The following is a 20,853-nucleotide window of genomic DNA, read 5'->3' as shown; positions in this document are numbered from 1 at the left end:
CTGTGCAGGTTTTCCTCTAAGCCACATGCACAAGACTGAGGTCACTGAGTTGGGAAGTTTTGTCAGCAGCACAGTTGAAGAATCAGAGAGGAAACACAGGCCGAGAGGCAAAAAAGTGGAATAAAAAAAACACAAATCCTCGATAAAACAAAAAGTTGTTGGGAGAAAACAGCAGCAGCGCTCCTCTGGACACCATCTAGTTGATTATCGCTCGACGTGTGGTTAACTGCAGGATAATCCCGCCCTCCTGTGTGTGTGTGTGTGTGTGTGTGTGTTTGTTCCTGTCACTGAGCAACATGGACGAACCTCGTAGCCTGAATCAGGGTGGTTCAGCACCATGGACAGCAGCACAATGGTGATAACGTTAAAATGGGAGTTTTCACAAGTGAGGGGGACAGAAAACTTTACTTTCTTGGTTTATATGAACGTATATAAAAAACATGGACTACGGTTAAATCATGCTTTCCATAGTAATGTTAGTATAATAAAGAAAGCCGCATAACTTACTGCATTATTATGCACTAATCAAATAATCACCTATAATTTCCGAGTATTGAATACAAACAATGATTGACAACCAATTGAAACCCTTTCCAACAAGTAATGTTCATGTGTCTTTACTGTAAATCTTTTACTGCATTATCTTTGACTGAAGATCAGTCAGAAGAATTGTGTGAAATAAAAACATCTAAATAGTGTTTTTACGCAAAGATGCATAATAACAACAATAATATTGAAATAGTTGTACAACATCAATAAGTACCAGGTGCGCAGCTGATCAATAAGGCTGCCTTTTCCTCCGTACAAGATGCACTTTTACAATATTTTGAAAACTTTAAATAAAGGTACAGCCAGACATTTTATTTTCTAAGGACTTTTTGATTGATATCTTAGCTGTTTACTCATTACGAGTTCTTTATATTAACATCATCAGGGTCACACCCACCAGTAAAGGGGAGAGGAGAAGAGTCCAGGCTCCTCCATATGAATGAATAAAAGAGTTAATGACCACATGAATATTTAAGGTTTGAATATAAAGTGAACATCTGGGAAGAAGCCAAAGCAATCAGCATCAACAGAAAAGATGGTTGAAGAGAAAAACTATTGGAATGCAGTTCACCCACACACACACACACACACATTATATATATATATATATATACACATACACATATACATATACATATACATATGCATGCAGAGCTCCGCTGCGCCGGGAGCCAAAACAAACACCACACTGCTGGAGGTCCCTGCCCCATATATCTGGGGCTGCTTGAGGTAAGGGAGGCTCAGGAGCACCTGAACTCGGACAGCGCAGCGAAGTCTGTCACACCCTGCTGCAGTAAAATGAGTTTTTCTGAAAGGGACTCTGGTGCTCAGAAAGACACCAATTTATCCACAGCGACTGTCAACAATCAAAACACAAAATTAAAGTCCCTCGTAGCAGCTTTTGTTGCAACAGATGCTGTAGTGATGTGTAATCTGTTATGTACAGCTGAGTAAAATACAAGAGCCAGTGTTACTGAAATGGTATAATGATAATTCACTTTAATGTAGGTATCATACTGTAGGTGTCTCTCACGCGCAGGTAAATATGGCGCATGCAACACGTACACTGTCCTGTTACACAATTTCTTCAGGTTGCTTTATAAAAGTTGCCCTCTTCCCCCAAACCTCTTGCTTCTTTTCCGGCTTTTTGCATAGTAAACAGTTTATTCTCCCCTCCTTTGCCCTCTCACCCTTTTATTACATATCTCATTTCCCATTTCTTTTCCACCTTAAATTGTAGAAGTGAACGGGAGTTGGGGACAGGGGAGGAAGAGGACAACGGGAGATATAAAAATGGGAAAACAAAGTAAAAAGTTGGCAGAGATAAAGAGCAGAGAGAAAGTGAGATGGGGCTGTGAAGAATATAGAAGTGTATTATAACATGACAAACACTTCTAGCTCTAGATCCCAGTCCTATTTACCACATACACTGAAACACAAGTCATACAGAATTATTACATCTATTTTATATATTCATTTGACAGAATCTCATATTTTGCTCCACGCTTTGTAAAGCTAACTCTTTAGCATATTTCGACATTATTAGAGACACAGCATTTGAAGTGGAAACAAAATATGAGCATGGATATTTCAAAACTGACTTGCATTGATAAATTCAAGACACCAGAGGTTTTTTTTTTCCCTCCTCCATGATGTCAAACGCAAATCTTAAGGGAACTACTGTACCAACAAATATGGCATGCATAGAGGAGCTGCACCACAAAGACTGTATATGCCTACACAGCACTAAACCACTGCGTACACAGTGCCAGAGAGAAAAGAGAAGAGAGAGATTAAGCAAGAGGAAAAAGACTGGCAGCGATATTTAAAAATGTCTCAAACAGGCATTTGGGGGAATTTTCTTCTTCTTCTTCTTCTTTTTTTTGCATCAATTCGGAAGACGAGACGTGCTTAAGACTAAGTTCAGGGCTAACTTAGACATGAGGTTACAAACCAGGATTTTCAAAAAAAACCTTCCTTCCCTCCAAACCGCAGCCTTCACAGATGTGTGTGTGTGTGTGTGTGTGTGTGTGTGGATGTGTGAGTGCATATATGACATATTGATCATGGAATGTTCATGAGGCAACTTTTACAGGCCGAAGAGAATCAAGTAAACAAATGCACACTGTTGTTGATCGATAGCACATACACACAGTTACACATCCACTATGACTCTGTATTGACCTGCTTCACCACGAGGACCTGGGAATACTATGCCTGGAGTTTTCTGGAAACTGGTCAAATTCAGTCTCAGTGTGACCAACCAGCAGCTGAAGCCATTGTGGTGGTTTATGATTATTGTCCAGTTAAGATTCTGGTGTGGGTTGAGATGTAGGAGACGTGGCGGCTTTAGCCTCGGTGGTGGTGCGATGAGATGCTGGATGAGTCCTGGATAGCTGTGTAACTGGGCTCTGCGGGTTGGAGTAAAGTCTTTTTCGGGCGGCGTCTAACCAACGGGAACTCTTCAGACTTGTATGATGAATTCGGGGTTGGTGTAAGAGAAGCCTTGAAACTCGTTCTGGTCCAAATTCATAATGAAGAGCTTGTCTGTGGGCGTCAGCTCCACCGCCATCTTGGTGAACTCCTTGTCGAAGTTGCCGACGTCACGGCGAGATTTCTGCGAAAAAGAAGGAGAAAGAGAGAACGTGTTAATTAAGTTAGAGTGACTTTGTACAGCGTTTAAAAAGGCAGTTTAGAAAGAAGAAGGTTGACAACAAGCAAAAAGAACAACTCTCCCATATAGGCACAAAGATGGAGGATGGAGAAGGAGGGAAGGGAGGATTCAGAGTTTCAGCACACAGAAAGACAATAATCTGCAGAGGTGGGACAAAGTCAACTCAAGTCCCAAGTCAAGTCAAAGTCCTAAATGTTGTGTTTAGAGTCCTAAATCATTATGTACCCTTCACCAGATATAATGCAATTTTAAATCTGTAAGCAGGTAGTACAGCACATTTACAAAAATGTTATGTTTTCACACAATTTATTGTTATGAGACAGTTTTGTGAAGCTGTCCTTACAGTCTAAGTGAAGTCATGTGTATTGTGGTATTGCTGAGTCTCAGTAGAGTCTAGTCCACACCTCTGATCTGTAAATGGAGGCGCCATCAGTCTAGACTCAGAAAACACACACTTCTGATTCCACACAGGACTTGTCGACAAAAACCAGAAACACAATCAAAAGATGAAAAAAGACCCACCGAAACATTTCAACAGCACAAATGCAGAAAGATCCAAGACAAACCTCCGCAGCCAGAGAGAGGAAACGTTCCAGTACAAAACAGACATGGATCGATAAAACAGACCGGCTGCAGACCAAATCACAACCGGAAAGGATTTCACACAGGGAGGTGAAGCAGTGAGCCCCAGGCAAGACACATGTACCACACACACATAACGTCACACACACACACACACAAAGCATTCAGTTTCCTACCTCCTCCTTTTTGTCTCATCACAGGGCTTCCAGCTGAAATGAGGGGGGGGGGGAAACTTTCCCACCTTTACCACTGGTCCACAAACTCACCACTAATGCAGCTCATTATAATGTAATGAATCATGTGATCAGTAATTGGTGTATATATGGAAAATGGACACCATCACACAGTTGAAATAATATAAAATCTTGAGTCATGTTTTGTTTATTACACATTAATAATTTGTTTATTTATAAAAACTTCCTCTCACTCCACTCTCCACGGATGAAGGCCATTAATGATGCAGTGAAAACTCAGGCAGAAGTTTAGTAAATGGACCTTTCATTTTTGGTTAAACTGTTTAGATTAGGATTGTAGTTTTTTTGAAAAGCAATCTAATATTGTTATTTTTGATGTCTAGTATTTCAGAGGCCTCTAACAAACACCATTTCCCATAAGCCCTAAACCACATTATGGCTCGTGGCTCGACAAGTTTGTTCAGTAGTTACAGCTGAGTGAACACTGTAAAAGCAGAGGTCGCAGCTAAAAATGTTGGTGACTTTTATCGATACATATAAAACCAAATTAACCGAGCACCCACGCGGCTAAATGTTCATAGAAGCTGCAGGTTTTTTTCTGTCCGTACAAAGTAATTGCTGTTTTACTTTGATAAAATCCCAAAGGTAAGAAAGGTAGCTGACTGACACCTTTAAACAGAAACTGTAATGACAGTCATCAGGGTAGCTGATATCCAAACATTTTTAGAAGTCCGATGAACTGGAAATCGTGTTAGTTATTTCCCCATTTCTAGTTGATGCTGAGCTAAGCTAAGCCAGCCGGCTCCTGCCTCTTTCGCTTAGCTTCCAGGTATGATAAGAGTTGAACTGATCTTCTCACCGAGCAAGTCACCAAATAAAAAGTATGCTCTTTAAAAGGGTTACCGTTTTGGGTGTAGCAGCAGTAACAAGGCAGACACAGCAGAAGTAGTCTGGTAGGCACCAGTGAGTATATTATCAGTTTCCAGTCATACAGGACAATTATACAACCCACAGAAGCACCGCTCTCATCCAGAACAATTTATCCAAATACCTCTCTGATATAGAACTCCATATACGTCTATATTTTTTTCCTCATAATCTCTCTCGTTATGTCACTATTAATTCGACACCATTACGATCATCACAATAAACGCTCACTTTTTCCACCTGGCAGAATCAATCAAAGCGAGCATCTTTGTGCATCTGTGACGTCAACATGATGCCGCCTCCCTTTTTTTGATACGAGCTCAAAGAACAAGATTTGACACATTGTTATAACCCTGCATCGTTTCACAGTTACAAAAAGATAATACAACCTGCCTCACAATGAAACACGCGTCTTCATTCATTTTATACATGAAAATGACTTTCCGAGGGTATTGTATTGTTGGAGAACAGATAAGCTATAATGCATATTCTAATAATTACACATTATACTGCAAAATGGCACAAGATGGCTGTCCATCACAGTTATTGAGGACAATATCTTTCCACGTCCTCATGATTCTGAACCCTATGTTTCTTTTTTTGGCACTTTTGGACATCCTAACAAACTACCAGCTTCACAAGACTCGTCTGATGTGAAATTCTCCCAATAAATGTTGTTTACAAGCGTAGAGATATGTCATTAAAACACAGTGTAATGTGGTGAATGTTTTCATTAATGAGTCAGGAGAAAAGTAATACAATTTCAGTCAAAAATCACTAACTTGACGCAGACTTACACTCTTGCTGGCTGCATGTATAAAGACGTCTATCCTCTGACTGGTTAAAAATGAAATCACCAAAAATGTTAAGCCCATCACAACACTGACGGAACAGAAAGTGGAGAAGTATTTGGTCCTATAGACAATATAAAGTCAACATTGGGAAACTGACCGGTACTCAAACAATCATAGCAAAGCAATCGGTCAGTTTTCACTTACATTGTATGTATATTACCAAATATGTGAGTATAGTACATCATAGTACACGCATCAATATTACTGAGAGGTCGTCATCGTCAATATGCAATCACAGGGATGGTGATACGGAGAGAGAGCAGGTTCGGGTCGGCCCTGAGGTCGGACCCACGACCTGAACGCGCTGGTGTGAGCAGCCGGGCGGCATTCAGGAGCGAGCAACAAGATAGAAATACAGCCGGTAGAGCTGATGTGCTAAAACCACAGTAAACTGAAAACCGTGTCTCCTACTGGCAACCTGATACGTGAATATTGGATTATTTCTCCTGATTGTTAGCGTTTGAGCACCTGTATGCATTTGCACCTGAACGTCATTTGGAGAAATTGTTTTCTAGGAAATACGCTTGTTTGTTAGTTTGAGTTAAGACGAGAGGATCGATACCAAATCTTATGACTGTAGATACAGAGCTGGAGCCAGGAGGCAATTATCTTATCTTGGCTTAGCATAAAAACTAGAGTCGGGGGAGAAACAGCTAGCCTCGCTCTCCTCAAAGATGCAGCTACTAGAAACTAAAATTAAGACGTTTTATCTAATTTATCTAATACACATGTGAAGAGAGTTGAGAGAGTTTTTTATGGTGAAGACTCTCGAGCAAACACAACAGCCTGCAGGTGATGAGTTTAACTGTGTAGAGAGCCAGGCTAGCTGTTTCCCCCTGCCTCCAGTGTTTATGCTAAGCTAGGCTAATCGCCTCCTGGCACCAGCTCCTCACCCTACACGCAGACATGACATTGATATCGATCTTCTCATCGATGTCTCAAGAAAAAAAAATGTATTTCCCAAAATATTGAACTATTTCTTTAACATTTCACCCTGCCGCATGCAGCCTGGATATGACATCATGGTGCATTTGTTTTGTTTGTTTTTAATGTGCGTTTCCGAGGTGTCGGGGATTACTAGTGCAGCCCAGTGATATGTGGCGTGGTCAGTGAGTTGAGTGAGGGTACTCAGGGTTAACAAATGAGAAGCCTTGGAATTCTTCCTGGTCCAGGTTGGATATAAGCTCCTGATCTGGGGGGGTCAGCTCGGGGGGGTGGCGCGTGAAAAAGCGATCAAAGTTCTCTGCATCACGCCCACCCTGCCGTGGAGAGGAAAGGAGAGGAGAGGAGAGAGAGATGGGGGTGGTGGAGGGGGAGGTGGAGTGAGTTGGATGAAGGATGTGAAGAAATAAAGGACAACGACAAAGAGAAAAAAGAGAAATACAACTAAAACATGGCATCAACCAATCAAATCACTCACAGCCGAAACTGTGGATTTCCATTGGTCCGCATGTGAGCCGGTGACATCTCAGCTCTATCATTGGTGATTACACTCACAAATCTCATTTGTCAAGGTAGTGACCAATGGCAGGTGATGGTTGGGTTCAGGGGATGAGTGATGTAATCTATAACTTACCTTCACTACGTGTGTTATTCCCTTCTTTACCGTGACTCATTTCTTAGGTAATCAGTAAAGTTCAGATAATATTCAACAGTTGAAAAGAGTAAGTGTGTGTAATATACTCACAGCTTTAGGTTTGAAAGGCGGCTGGACCTCTTTATTCTCCAGTTTTTCCCAGTCTATGTATCGGAAGAAGGCGTGTTCTTTGATGTCTCTCTCCCCCTCTGGACCGCAGCCCAGGCGCTTACCTGGGTGCTTGGTCATCAGCTGAAATCACACACAGACACACAAGGTGAGAAGAGTTTGGACATGCATCTGTGTGTGTGTGTGAGATTGTGTTTGTCTGCTTATACAATGTCCAAATTGATCCCCCCCATCACTGCATGAAGCTGTATTACAGGTGTAAAGAAGCAGATAAACTCTATTAGGGCTGAACTATACATTTTATTTGTGGATGTATGAAGTCTGATAAATTGCCTCAATCAAGCACGCGCTCTAAGGTCTTAAAGATACATATTTACAAAAGTACATATTTAGCCAGCCAAATCAAATTGTTTACATGATATTCAACCTTCATTTCTTTAATATACATTTAATACCAATTAAAAAGACAATAAAGTAGTAAAGTAGACGTTTCGGAAAATACTGCAACACACAGCATGTGGAGCATCAAGGCCTTTGTGCGTGCTTGTAGATTGCGTGCCATATGAGGAGGCTCCTGTGAGTCTAGACAAAGCTTATGTGGATGTGCATTTGAGCATGCAGCCTCACCCCCTTGCAGATAGCAACAGCTTCTTTGGACATGGATTTAGGGTAAGAGACGTGGTGCTCCATGATCGACTGGAACAGCTCATCTTCATCTTCCCCGTCAAAAGGCGGCTGGATGGGCACAAATATACTTCATCATTTTTTATTTTTTTTGCCACAATTGTTCTCAATTAAAAAAGTAACGACAGTGATTGAATACAAACCTGTCCAGCAAGCATTTCATAGAGCAGTACTCCAAAGGCCCACCAGTCTACCGACCTTCCATAAGGCTGATAAGCTATGATCTATAAGACACAATGGTAGAGTCGTGAGTCTCATTCAGGGGTTAAAAAAAAAAAGCAATAAAAAGAAGCATCAACCAACTATCCAACAGCACGTTAACACACCTCTGGAGCGATGTAATCTGGCGTTCCACAAAAGGTTTTTGTGGTAGTTCCATCGTACATGTTCTCTTTGCACATGCCAAAGTCGGCTATCTTTATATGGCCTTCAGCGTCCAGCATCACGTTGTCCAGCTTCAGATCCCTGACACACACACACACACACACACACACATTATTCACACCTGTATTCTCCAATGATTGTAAACTGCACACAACTACACAACACTCGAGCTGATTTACAAACTGACTCACCGGTACACGATGCCTTTGGAGTGAAGGAAGAAAAGTCCAATGGCAATCTCTGCAGCGTAGAACCTAAAAGACAGACCAACACCAGTTTCTAACCATATGTGTGTGTCTGCATTGACACCCGAATGGTGTCTCGTTATTGGACTTCTGTGCTTGCCACGGTTTGGCCATAACGAACACCATGTTCGAACATAAGGTGGCTCATAAGTGTACCTGGTACCAGAACACCTTAGGCCGGAGATCAATTATCGACTTTGTAATCGTATCATTTGATTTGCGGCCGTATGTCTTGGACACTCGGGTGAAGAGAGGAGCAGAGCTGTCAACTGATCACCACCTGGTGGTGAGTTGGATCAGATGGCAGGGGAACCGGTTGGAAAGACCCGGCAAGCCCAAACGTGTAGTGAGGGTGAACTGGGAACGTCTGGCGGAGGACCCTGTCCGGGAGGTCTTTAACTCCCACCTCCGGAAGAACTTCTCTCACATCCCGAGGGAGGTTGGAGACATGGAATCCGAATGGACCATGTTCAAAGCCTCTATTGTGGACGCGGCCGCTAGGAGCTGTGGCCGGAAGGTCATCGGTGCCTGTCGTGGCGGCAACCCGAGAACCCGGTGGTGGACACCAGAGGTGAGGGAAGCCATCAAGCTGAAGAAGGAGACCTTCAATGCCTGTTTGGCCCAGGGGTCTCCCGAAGCAGCTGACAGGTACCGGCAGGCCAGAAGGGCTGCAGCTGCGGTGGTCGCGAATGCTAAAACTCGGGCATGGGAGGAGTTCGGGGAGGCCATGGAGAAGGACTTTCGGTTGGCCTCAAGGAAGTTCTGGCAAACCATCCGACGGCTCAGGAAGGGAAAGCAGGGCTTACCCCAGGCTGTTCTCAGCAGGGGGGGGGAACTGCTAACCCGGACGGAGGACATCGTCGGGCGGTGGAAAGAGCACTTTGAGGAACTCCTAAACCCGACCAACATGTCCTCTGCAGAGGAGGCAGCGCCTGAAGATCTAGGGGGAGGCTCACCCATATCCCTGGCAGAGGCCGCTGAGGTAGTCAAAAAGCTCCTTGGTGGCAAGGCGCCGGGGGTGGATGAGATCCGCCCTGAGATGCTGAAAGCGCTGGACATAGTTGGGCTGTCCTGGCTGACACGCCTCTTCAATGTCGCATGGGGGTCGGGATCAGTGCCCATGGACTGGCAGACCGGGGTGGTGGTTCCCATTTTCAAAAAGGGGGACCGGAAAGTGTACTCAAATTACCGAGGTATCGCACTACTCAGCCTCCCGGGGAAGGCTTATGCCAGGGTGCTGGAAAGGAGGCTCCGACCGTTTGTCGAACCTCAGATACAAGAAGAGCAATGCGGATTCCGTCCCGGCCGTGGAACAGTGGACCAGCTCTTTACCCTCGCAAGACTACTGGAGGGGTTCTGGGAGTTTGCCCAACCAGTCTACATGTGCTTTGTGGACTTGGAGAAGGCTTTCGACCGGGTCCCTCGGGGGTTCTTGTGGGGGGTGCTGCGGGAGTATGGGGTGCCGGACCTATTACAACGGGCGATCCGGTCTCTGTACGACTGCAGTAGGAGCTGTGTCCGCATTCTCGGCAATAAGTCAGACACGTTCCCGGTGGGTGTTGGCCTCCGCCAGAGCTGCCCTTTGTCTCCGGTCCTGTTCGTGACTTTCATGGACAGGATATCTAGGCGCAGCCTGGGGGTGGAGAACGTCAGGTTCGGGGGTCTCGGGATCGCCTCTCTGCTGTTTGCAGATGATGTGGTCCTGTTAGCCTCCTCGGCCTGTTAGCCTCCTCGGATCGTGACCTCCAGCATTCACTGGGGCGGTTTGCAGCCGAGTGTGAAGCGGCGGGGATGAGTTAGCACCTCCAAATCTGAGGCCATGGTGCTCTGCCGGAAACCGGTGGATTGCTCCCTCCAGGTGGGGACGGAGTGCCTACCTCAAGTGAAGGAGTTCAAGTATCTTGGGGTCTTGTTCACGAGTGAGGGTAAGATGGAGCGGGAGATCGACAGACGGATCGGTGCGGCTGCAGCAGTAAAGCAGGCGCTGCACCGGACCGTCTTGGTGAAGAGGGAGCTGAGCCGGAAGGCAAAGCTCTCAATTTACCACTCGGTCTACGTTCCTACCCTCACCTATGGTCACGAACTCTGGGTCGTGACCGAAAGGACAAGGTCGCGGTTACAAGCGGCCGAAATGAGCTTCCTCCGTAGGGTGGCTGGGCTCAGCCTTAGATATAGGGTAAGGAGCCCGGTCATCAGAGGGGAGCTTGGAGTCGAGCCGCTACTCCTTCGCGTCGAAAGGAGTCAGCTGAGGTGGTTCGGGCATCTAATTAGGATGCCTCCTGGACGCCTCCCACTGGAGGTTTTCTAGGCACATCCAACTGGGAAGAGACCCCGGGGAAGACCCAGAACACGCTGGAGGGATTACATCTCCCAGCTGGCCTGGGAACGCCTCGGGATCCCCCAGAATGGGCTGGAACATGTTGCCGGTGAGAGGGAAGTCTGGGTCAGCCTGCTTGGCCTGTTGCCACCGCGACCCGACCCCGGATAAGCGGAGGAAAATGGATGGATGGATGTATTGACATGGATACACAGCATGTTGTGTGATGACATAAATAAAAGGCAACTTTTTTTAACTTATGATGTCAAAATTGCACAATCATTTTCTGTTTTCATGAATGGACTGACGCCTGCAAGCTAGTTCAGGCAGGCAACTCGAGCTGCAGTGATACATATTGACGTCATGTGTCTCAACTCTGCATATCATCTACCAAACACACTTGATCTCTCCCTCAGCCTCGTCAATCTCTCAGTTTTGCTGGCTTCTTTTTCCGCCCCACCAACACACCAGCATCCTCCTGCAGGCTCCGGCTAGCTGGAGGAATATATCCAATATATTTAAATCAGCTCATGTAATCATATCTGCATGATGAGTCACGAGGTCCGAGTATAGACGCCAAACTAACTACAGTATGTTTATTCATAACACTGTCTTTACTGTACATATGAGATCTATAGTGTGTGTTCATGTCATACCTCCAGCTGTATATTATCTATGTATTGTCTTACTATTAGCATTACTTGTGTTTTCATACTGTAACTGCTGTACATGTTCATACTATATATATATATATATATATATATATATATATACACTAACTCTGAAACAACAATGTGCAACTCTGTGCAATGACCATAAAGTTGAATCTACCAAAAAGCTGCTGAAATCATTTGACAAATACATATGCATGTCTGAATAAATGGTATTATATTTCTCACTTATTTTATTGTATTGAAGTAGTATAATGTAATTTCTCTTTCATAGTAATAATCTAGTGGATTATTTTATTAAATTGTTATCTTTTTAATGTCTTACACTTTTTAAATTGCTGAATTGCTTTGGTCTTATCTTTTGATTGATTAATTAGTACATCTTTCAACATTTCAGGACCAACACAAAGGGTTCAGACATCAACTGATAAAGAAGAGAAGAGCACAGTATAATGAAGGGGAAAATGAATTCGAAGTAAGACGAGAAGAGGAGGAGCACAACAAACTCTGAGCAAGAAAATACAAGAAAGTGTTTTGCATGAACACTCACACAGCATGAGGCTCCTTGAACTTGCCGACTTGTTGGATCTGGTACATAAGGTCTCCTCCATTTATATACTCCATGACAAAATACAATCGGTCCTGGAAGACAAAGAAGAAGAGGAGAACAATTCATAAATGTGATAAACCGTGTTACAAGTGCTGCCATGTTTCTTTATGTTCTCGTCTTTGTCATGTTGTGCCTCCATACCATGGTCTGGAAACAGGAGTGCAGCTGAGTGAGGAAAGGTGGTTTTCCACCCAGAGCGAGGACTCTTTTCTCCACCATGGTGCACTCCACGTCGTCGTCCTGGATCACCACGTCCTTCTTCAGGATTTTGACGGCGTACAACTCATCGGTGCCCTTCCTCTCAGCCAGCATCACCTGAAGAGAGTCAACCAAGAGGAAACAAATCAGCTTCACAGTGATTTAATCTTGTTGTCCCACCACTGGCTGCCATGTCTAATGAGCATCACCTTGCCAAAGCTGCCCTTGCCCAAAACCATGACGAAGTTGAAGTCCGAGAGCTTGACCCGATCCTGATTGCCATTGCTGTCATACTTGCACACCGAGGAGGAAGAAGAGTCTGTGGGCTTCCCTGGCCCCACCCTCGCCCTCTGGAGAGAGAAGATATGACGGGAAAAGAACGCGATTATAAGAGAAGAAGAGAAAGGTCTCATCTTTAAAAAAAAAACACAAGGACAGCACAAATTGAACCTGTTGTCATTTTGTGTCTCTGTTTCTCACCTCAAATTTTTGTCGTAGCTCTTCGTTACCGTCTTCTCCATCTGGCTGGACGGGAACATTAAAGTATTCTCCTTCCTCCTGAGAAAGCATCTTAAACCTAAACCCCAGAGTAAAAACACAACATCCAGGATTATCACTGGACTATGACAATAAACCCCTTAAATATCCACACCCCTGTTCCCTCTGCCTTTGTTATTTGTGCATACACCTGTGTCATTATCCACCGTATCTTGACATCTTACCATCCATCTACCCCTTGTTTCTGAAGCTCCGAGACCCCAAAGGACAGGGATCCCATGAAGTCGTTCCTGCTGGTCAAATCCCAGTCCCAGATCTCCACTGACAGACGGCGGTCCTTGTCGGTTTCTTTTAGGTTGCTAAGGAAATGAGATGAAGGGTGTTCTTAAAATAGGTAAAACATGAAAAACCGCGTCCACAATTTGATTTCAAAGCCACATTCCCCACATCTCTCTCCATTTGAACTGGTTAACGCCTCAGCAAGCGACAGCTTTTCATGCCTGTGCCTTTCCTTGCAGCCACACAGCAACCCAGAATAGCTTGAATAACAACAAGCAACAACAGGAAAAAGAATGGGGACAGGGTCACTCGCATGAGCTCCGGTTAGATTTCTACTTTAGTGACCGAAAACGGGGCCAATAGAGTAACTTGAAACCAAAGTGCACATTGCAACAATGCCAAAAATACGTTTGCTGAAGCCTCAAAACTCATGGAACACAATGACTCACAAAGTGAAGGTCTCATTCCAGATGGGGTTGAGGCAACATTTGATGGTCTTGGTCTTCTGCTTGCTCTCACTCTTGGGATCTGGGATCAGCTTGAGCTTGACGTAGGGGTCTGACAGGCCGTTGGGATCCATGGGGACCAGGTTCCTGGCCTCTTTGACTGCAAGGGGTTGAGGAGGACACGGTTACAAAAGAGTGTCAGAAAACCATCTGAAGATAAGACACACTTTGAGACAGTTTAGTCTGGATTTTGTCCTTTCCAGAGGACAGCAGGATGTGAACCTGTCAGTCCGAGTCCTGCCCTAAATAACTCTTTGACAACATTTAACAACAGTTTAGTTTCTGTTCCATAATCAATCCACAGCCGTCTGAGAGAGAGCGCCGGCACGTGGATGCATGTTCCAGTGGCGATATGGGTCAATCGTTGGGTCATTGATCAACTAATGGACTTTCCAGTTTTAGTCCTAGGCTGATAGAACTTTGAGAGGCCTTCAGTGTGTGTGTGTGTGTGTGTGTGTGTGTGAGAGAGAATGAAGAGACAGAGCACTCACTGGTGACGGTGAGAGTGTCGTCAGAGATCTGGGCAGAGATTTGGATGCGTCCTCTCCTCTCGGTGTGATCTGTCCCACACAGGCTCGGGACGTTGGTCACACATCGCTTGTGGATGTTCATCATACAGTCTGAACACAGACACACAAGTTAGTTTTATCTAAGTAAGTACAACGTATGACCCTCCTTAAACCTTTAACTCAGTACCACAATGCTTTCGGGACTTTATCATCAGATTAAAGGGTTTTCAGATCTTGTGTTGTGTCCGGTAGGGATGGGACGATGTACTAACTTGTGATTTATCATTATCTTATTTAAGATTTTGTTTTTTTTCATGAAAAAATAAGATGCGTGTCTCATCTGTGATTCAGTGGAAAAATTAGTTTCTTAACAAACTGTGAGGGGAAGTGATTCCAGTATGTTTCAGTGCCATTTTAAGAGTTTTAAAGCAAATTGTAATGATTAGTGAGACAATATCGTCAATCGCAATTACTTGGGCCTTCATTGTCGTGACCAAAAATGGTCATATCGTCCCATGTCCAATGTGTTGCAGAGAGATATTGCTGAAGCAGCAAAAGGTCGAGACATCTGGACTTTTAAGGATCCTACGCCTTCCATAATGCAACTCAACAGCATTGTTTCATTAGACCCTCCCTGCATAATAAACACCATTCTACTTACATCTGGGATCATTTTACATTAATTTGTTTTGAGTACATCTATACAGGCAAACATAAAAAAACAGATAATAGTTCATCTCTTATAGTGAGCACTTTTTTAAAACACCCAAACCTTCTTTGTAATGTCTGTCTGTCCACTAGATGTCAGCCTGCTCTGATGTACAAAGCTCCACATTTTACTCCACTCACTGGAGGCAATCGTTTGTATGTTTTCCATGATAAAGACCTTTCTTATGAGAACGTCTTCTGATGAGTTTCATCTTAAATCTCCACGAGGCAGTGCACTAAACACATCACTCATTTATGTAACTTTCACATTTCTGTCTGCCTCCACTCAGCTGCACTGTCCATTAAAACTTTATAGAGGGATGACCCAGAAAAAACAAGTGTTTGATGTGGCAGAACAACACATCTCATCTCATCATGGTAGCAGATCTAAAGTAAATAAATCCCTTGCCTGTGTATTAGGAGCCCTGTGACTCTTTCTTAGGTCCCTCCAGTTTAAAGCGAGCAGACAGAAAGTTGGGAGGGACTTGATCCGAGTCAGACTACTGACTTCAAATTTGAGGGACAAGTGAGGAGACCACTGCGACTTCCTGCAGCTCAGGAACTTAAACGATGAAATATCGATACCTCACAGAGGAAGGTCCTTACTGCTTTGCAACTTTTGTCAGCCATCAAGAGTCACGTCCCCGTTTTTTGAAATTTAGCCATGAGATCATAACCAAACTTTTCTTATCAGTGATTTATGTATCAAAATGTCTTACAAAGAACCTAAAGATTATTGAGAGTTAATCATTTAGCCATAGCGAGTTGATATCAGAGACAATTTTGTGTGCATTTCAAAAAATATCTAATTTGTTAATATGAATAAAATTTGCAAGAAACACAGAGCTCGTAGTCAAATGTTGTTGTTCACGTTGGATTAATATATAACCTAATAACCTCCATGTGAATTGTGTTGTACAAGCTACCGCAGTATTTTCAGCACCAACACTTCAACACTAACCTTCTTTCTTTTCCTTTTTGAGTACATCTGGTGACTAAATATAAATATATAAAAAACTGCTTCAAAGTCCATCAAACGCTGTGTGATGCTCACAGGTCCAATGAGGAACTGTCTGCTGACTAAATAATGCTGGTGATCGCACAGCAGAGATGTAGCCTACTTCCTGTTTGTGTCTTTGTTGCCAACGAACAGGCAAATGATCAGCAATAAATACGACACAACAGCAAGGACGTAAAAAAACCATTCACTCGTATGAGAAGCTGATAATATCATCAGACATTGTGACTCATGAGCAGGTCAAATATAGTAAACGATGTCTGCAACGTAAATTCAGATAATGTGTTTTTTAACTTCAGTCCACAATCCACATGTCACAAGCAGTGTGGATTATGAATGCGACAAAGTAAAACAGTATGAATTGGAATGACAGAAATATACAACTTCAGCCCCGATGCTGCAGAATTAAGAGTCTGGAGCTGTACCCAGCAGGGATTCAGTCTCTGTCTCTGGACTGGATGAGGAACCCGGAGAGAACCCGGAGAGAACCCCCCGACAACACAGGAAGGACAGGTGACAGCGCTAATCACTACACTACAGAGACACGTTAACAACACACAGTGTATGTTGATGTTTGGATCAACTGTTAAAAAGATGCAAAAAGACAAATGTGCAAAACTGATTTCATTGTCTCTTGACTATAAGCCTATAGATTATAAGACTATAAGATGTATAAACGAGTATATTAAAGTTGTAAATCTATAAAAGTTTGTCAATATGTGAAAGAGTTCAAATTAATTGTCTTAAAAGTGAATCGTTTGAAATGTATACATTTATGCAGTGAGCCACAAAAGCTCAATAAAGTAGGTAAATTCACAATTTCTGCTCAAAAGCATTAAGTTCATTTGTGCCACGTGCTCAAAGTGTGATCACTGTAGATCATTAAATAGACGTTTTCATTTTAAATTAATATCATTTTGAATAAATAAATAAATATCCCTATAAAAATAAATCCTGAAATACATAAATTAGTGACTCATTTACACATTTATGGAGACAATTATTGCCAAATGTATTTATTTCAGGATCTATTTCATAGGGCGGCCACACACACACACACACACACACACACACACACACACACTTGTGTACGTACGGTCACATTTCATGCCCTGGTGTATTAGCCCGTAGAGGAGGGAGCCACAGTGGTCACAGAAGGTCGGGCTGGAGTAAGTGTGGACCTTAAATTTGTGTTTACTACGAGGATCCTGCAGAGGCACAAACACAGAGAGGAGAGAGAACAGAGAGTCACTTCAATTCAACATTTGAAGTAATCCAGGTCGCTTTGTGTCGCTGTGCTACGACTCCATTAAAAGATTGAAATCTGTTCAGTTGTTCCCAGTAGTCCTGTAAGCAGTATTTAAAGGGACGGTTCACCCGAATTACAAAATAGAAAATGTTCTCACTTACCTCTTGTGGTTTCCAACCATGCCAATAGTTTAGCACGTTTTGAGATATAATATATGGCCACAAGTATGTGGACACCAGAACATCTCAGCCGTGTGTGAGCATCTAACTCCATAAGCATGATTATGAAACTATAACAACAATAATACAACCGTACAATTCACTCTTCTGGAAAGACTTTTCTCAACATTTTTTGAACCTGGCTACAGGAACTTGCTCTGCACAATTATTGAGATGAGGCAATGCAGCTCTGATTGAGTGAGTTTGGAGGATGCTTAAAAATAGGTGACAACAAAACAGCTTTGGTGACAAAACAAAGAAAGACAGAGGAGTTAGAGATTAATAAACATCAGTTATAGGACTTCAAAATCCATGCTGACTCACAAATATGTGTGTGTGTGTGTGTGTGTGTGTGTGTGTGTGTGTGCATCATTGTGAACACAGTAAATGAGTGATGTTGGCTCATTAACCTGAGGCAGCCAGGCAGCACATTCTCACTTTACTGACATGTCTCAATGTGATTTGGGGCTGACAGCTCAGCAGGAGGACAAGGGGTCTGTACATGTGTGTGTGTGTGTGTGTGTGTGTGTGTGTGTGTGTGTTCATCCAGCAGCAAATACAGGAACTACTTGGATGTACACACACACACACACACGCACACACACACGCACACACACACACACACACATCAAAAAGCCAGTGCTGACCTTGCTAATGTTATTAATAAACATCACTCACCAGCAAAACAATCACTAACCGTGTGTTTAACATCTAACTTGAACAGCAGCAGTCTGCTTCACGTTGTCTTTACTTACATCGGAGGCAGGTCCCTTGTCGGCCCCCGGACAGGAAAAGGTGACAAATTCATGACATCGCTTATGGACCACAAAACAGCACACTGGTGGAGGGAGAGTAGAGAGGAGAAGAAAACCAAATGTCAGACTGAGGCTTCCTTACAACGCCAAATAAGGCGACACAACAGCAATAAAGAGATGAATCAATATGTCAATTATATGTATTCGTCACTGCGCAATAGGCTACTCATATTTCAGCAGTTCCCATTTGTTTCTTCCGTGCTCGCCGCCAGCTATATTTAGTTTTATTGCTTCAGTTTGAGATGATTTTAAATTTAAGCACAGCATGGTGGGACATTTCGTAATCGCGCCCCATAACATTAAAGCTGCGACAGGAAACAGAGACAGCAGGCTCCACACACACACACACACACACACACACACACACACACACACACACCAGGTGACTGCATGTTCCCGCTCGCTGCTCAAAGTTGTGTTCAAATAAATACATGAGGACACTGAATAGACTCCACCCACACACACACACACACACACTTTAGGGAAGTCTTCTTTTCCCTAATAATCTGTGGGACAAAGTTTAGTGACAGTTCATGACCGTCTATCACGTTACGATCAAGTAGCAGCTCTGCTCAGAAAATGACATTACTTTACTGTAAAGTCGCCTTTTAAACCATGAGAAGACAACAACTATGCCGTATTACGATATCAACATTTAAGACGATATCTCATCTCATATCGAGATATCGATATATTGCCCAGGTCTGCATTTTACGTGAGTATTTTCTCTTTATGCTGCTTTATAATTTGACTCCTCTACATTTTATCTGACCGCTTTCGTTACATTGCAGATTCAGATTATTAATACAAAGTATAAATCAACTTATATACTTATGATATATTACACGTTAAGTATGCAAAGTGGAGTAGCTGAAATTAGCTCCACCTTTTCCAGCTGGAACATAAATACATCACTAATTAAAATCATTATATATTATGCATAATTCTGCAAAAAGAGTACTTTCACTTTTGGTACATCTGTAAATTCTGATGTCGATTACTGAAGTAAGGACTTACATGCAGGACTTTTACTTGACACAGAGTATTACTATCAGAATACTTCTTACACCAATGAACGGGTGTTTTTAAAACGTCCAGGGCTTCCTCATCATTTCATAGCTGAAGCATCAGACTTCTTGCTTGCATCATTGTTCACAGTAAGTTGGGTGATAAAAGCTCAGACAGGCAACAAACCAAATCTTGTCTCAAGAAAATGTAAGAAAACAAAATCTTAAATTTGGGTTTCACTTTGAGCATTTTAAAGACAAACCCGATAACTTTGTTATCAAGTAAACGCGGATGAGTTTTGTGGTTTTCAGGTGTTTTAAATGAAAAACACGATCAACATGTGGCTGTCCGACGTCTTCGCGTGTAAAATAAAACCCCATTGAATGCTGAGAGACTGCAGACAAAAGAGATCCAAAATGCTATAAAAAGGTACAAAAATGTTGACAGGAGTTGAGTAGGAGAGACGGACAAGCTGGTCTGATCCATCGCTGTGAATGTCACCACGGCTGCAACTAACAAATGTCCATCACAATCCTACAAAGCCCAAGCTGACACATTGAAGTAGCTGGTTTTGTCCCAAAAAAAACCAAAGAGATGTAGTTTGCTGAAGAAAACCAGCAAAATCACATTTGAAAAGCAAGAATCATTGAATGTTTACTGACTCAACGAAATGATTATCAAATCATGTGGATCGGCTACTTGATTAATCAACAACGTATTTAAACTTGAACGTAGTGTATACGGTTGGAAGCCGTTAGAGGCACAATGTAAAGAGAAAAAAAGGCTTCAATAATTACAGATAAGAAATTGGCCACTACTTGTAATAAAGTGGAACGTTTGAATTGTGAACAACAGATCATTTAACTACAAATAAATAAGACAATATCAGTTTACATGTGCAGAAATGAAGACATCATTTTGGGCATTTTTCAATACATTCTGACATTTTAGGGACAAAACAATTCATTGAGAATATAATCTGCAGATTAACAGCTCATGAAAACGATTGTAGTTGCAGCCCTCGATAGAAACTGAGTATTTAGCCCTCAGTAGGTTTGTTTGAGCAGAGCTGCTAGCGATCCATCACACATCCAGCTTAAACCAGACCATGAGTCAGTAAAGCCTCTAAACTGTGCACACTCTGGGTCAGACGGAAATAAAGTACAATCCTTCCCTTTAAATTTTGATCAGTCACTCGCTGCAGAACGAAGACGTGAACATGACCAACACCAGAAGTCCATTTAGATAAATAGGGAAGATCAAGTCTTCTGTACGGTAGCCCGACTCTGTGCTTCAGCCTCACATCACTGCTGATTTAAACCACTTTACTATGACATGCAGCATCGGCTAAAAATAGAATTAAGACATCATTATGGAAATATTAAACACACCTGATGCCAAAACACACACACACACACACACACACACACACACACACACACACACACACA

The 20,853-nt window shown here is 42.9% G+C and overlaps 1 protein-coding gene across 2 annotated transcripts in view; it reads right to left on the bottom strand.

Annotated features, from left to right (window-relative positions):
* Positions 1–1,519: 1,519 nt before the first annotated feature.
* Positions 1,520–20,853, bottom strand: part of LOC116391987 (protein kinase C beta type-like) — a 26,620-nt gene continuing 7,286 nt past the window's right edge. The window contains exons 3-17 of one of the 2 annotated variants that reach the window (XM_031863065.1): positions 18,335–18,417; positions 17,209–17,320; positions 14,369–14,497; positions 13,821–13,977; positions 13,317–13,451; positions 13,075–13,171; positions 12,804–12,944; positions 12,538–12,711; positions 12,337–12,428; positions 8,745–8,807; positions 8,496–8,634; positions 8,313–8,393; positions 8,113–8,220; positions 7,468–7,608; positions 1,520–3,166 (exon numbers count right to left, since the gene is read on the bottom strand). In XM_031863065.1, the coding sequence (XP_031718925.1) occupies positions 3,014–3,166; positions 7,468–7,608; positions 8,113–8,220; positions 8,313–8,393; positions 8,496–8,634; positions 8,745–8,807; positions 12,337–12,428; positions 12,538–12,711; positions 12,804–12,944; positions 13,075–13,171; positions 13,317–13,451; positions 13,821–13,977; positions 14,369–14,497; positions 17,209–17,320; positions 18,335–18,417 (1,805 nt within the window). In that variant the 3' untranslated portion in view covers positions 1,520–3,013. Of the gene's footprint in view, positions 3,167–4,945; positions 7,040–7,467; positions 7,609–8,112; positions 8,221–8,312; positions 8,394–8,495; positions 8,635–8,744; positions 8,808–12,336; positions 12,429–12,537; positions 12,712–12,803; positions 12,945–13,074; positions 13,172–13,316; positions 13,452–13,820; positions 13,978–14,368; positions 14,498–17,208; positions 17,321–18,334; positions 18,418–20,853 lie in introns of those variants that run through there. The other variant, XM_031863064.1, reaches the window with a different exon arrangement.

Source organism: Anarrhichthys ocellatus, unplaced genomic scaffold, assembly GCF_004355925.1.
Source record: "Anarrhichthys ocellatus isolate YVR2014 unplaced genomic scaffold, GSC_Weel_1.0 scaffold28, whole genome shotgun sequence".
Taxonomy (NCBI): domain Eukaryota; kingdom Metazoa; phylum Chordata; class Actinopteri; order Perciformes; family Anarhichadidae; genus Anarrhichthys; species Anarrhichthys ocellatus.
This window is presented reverse-complemented; position numbering and strand designations above follow the sequence as displayed.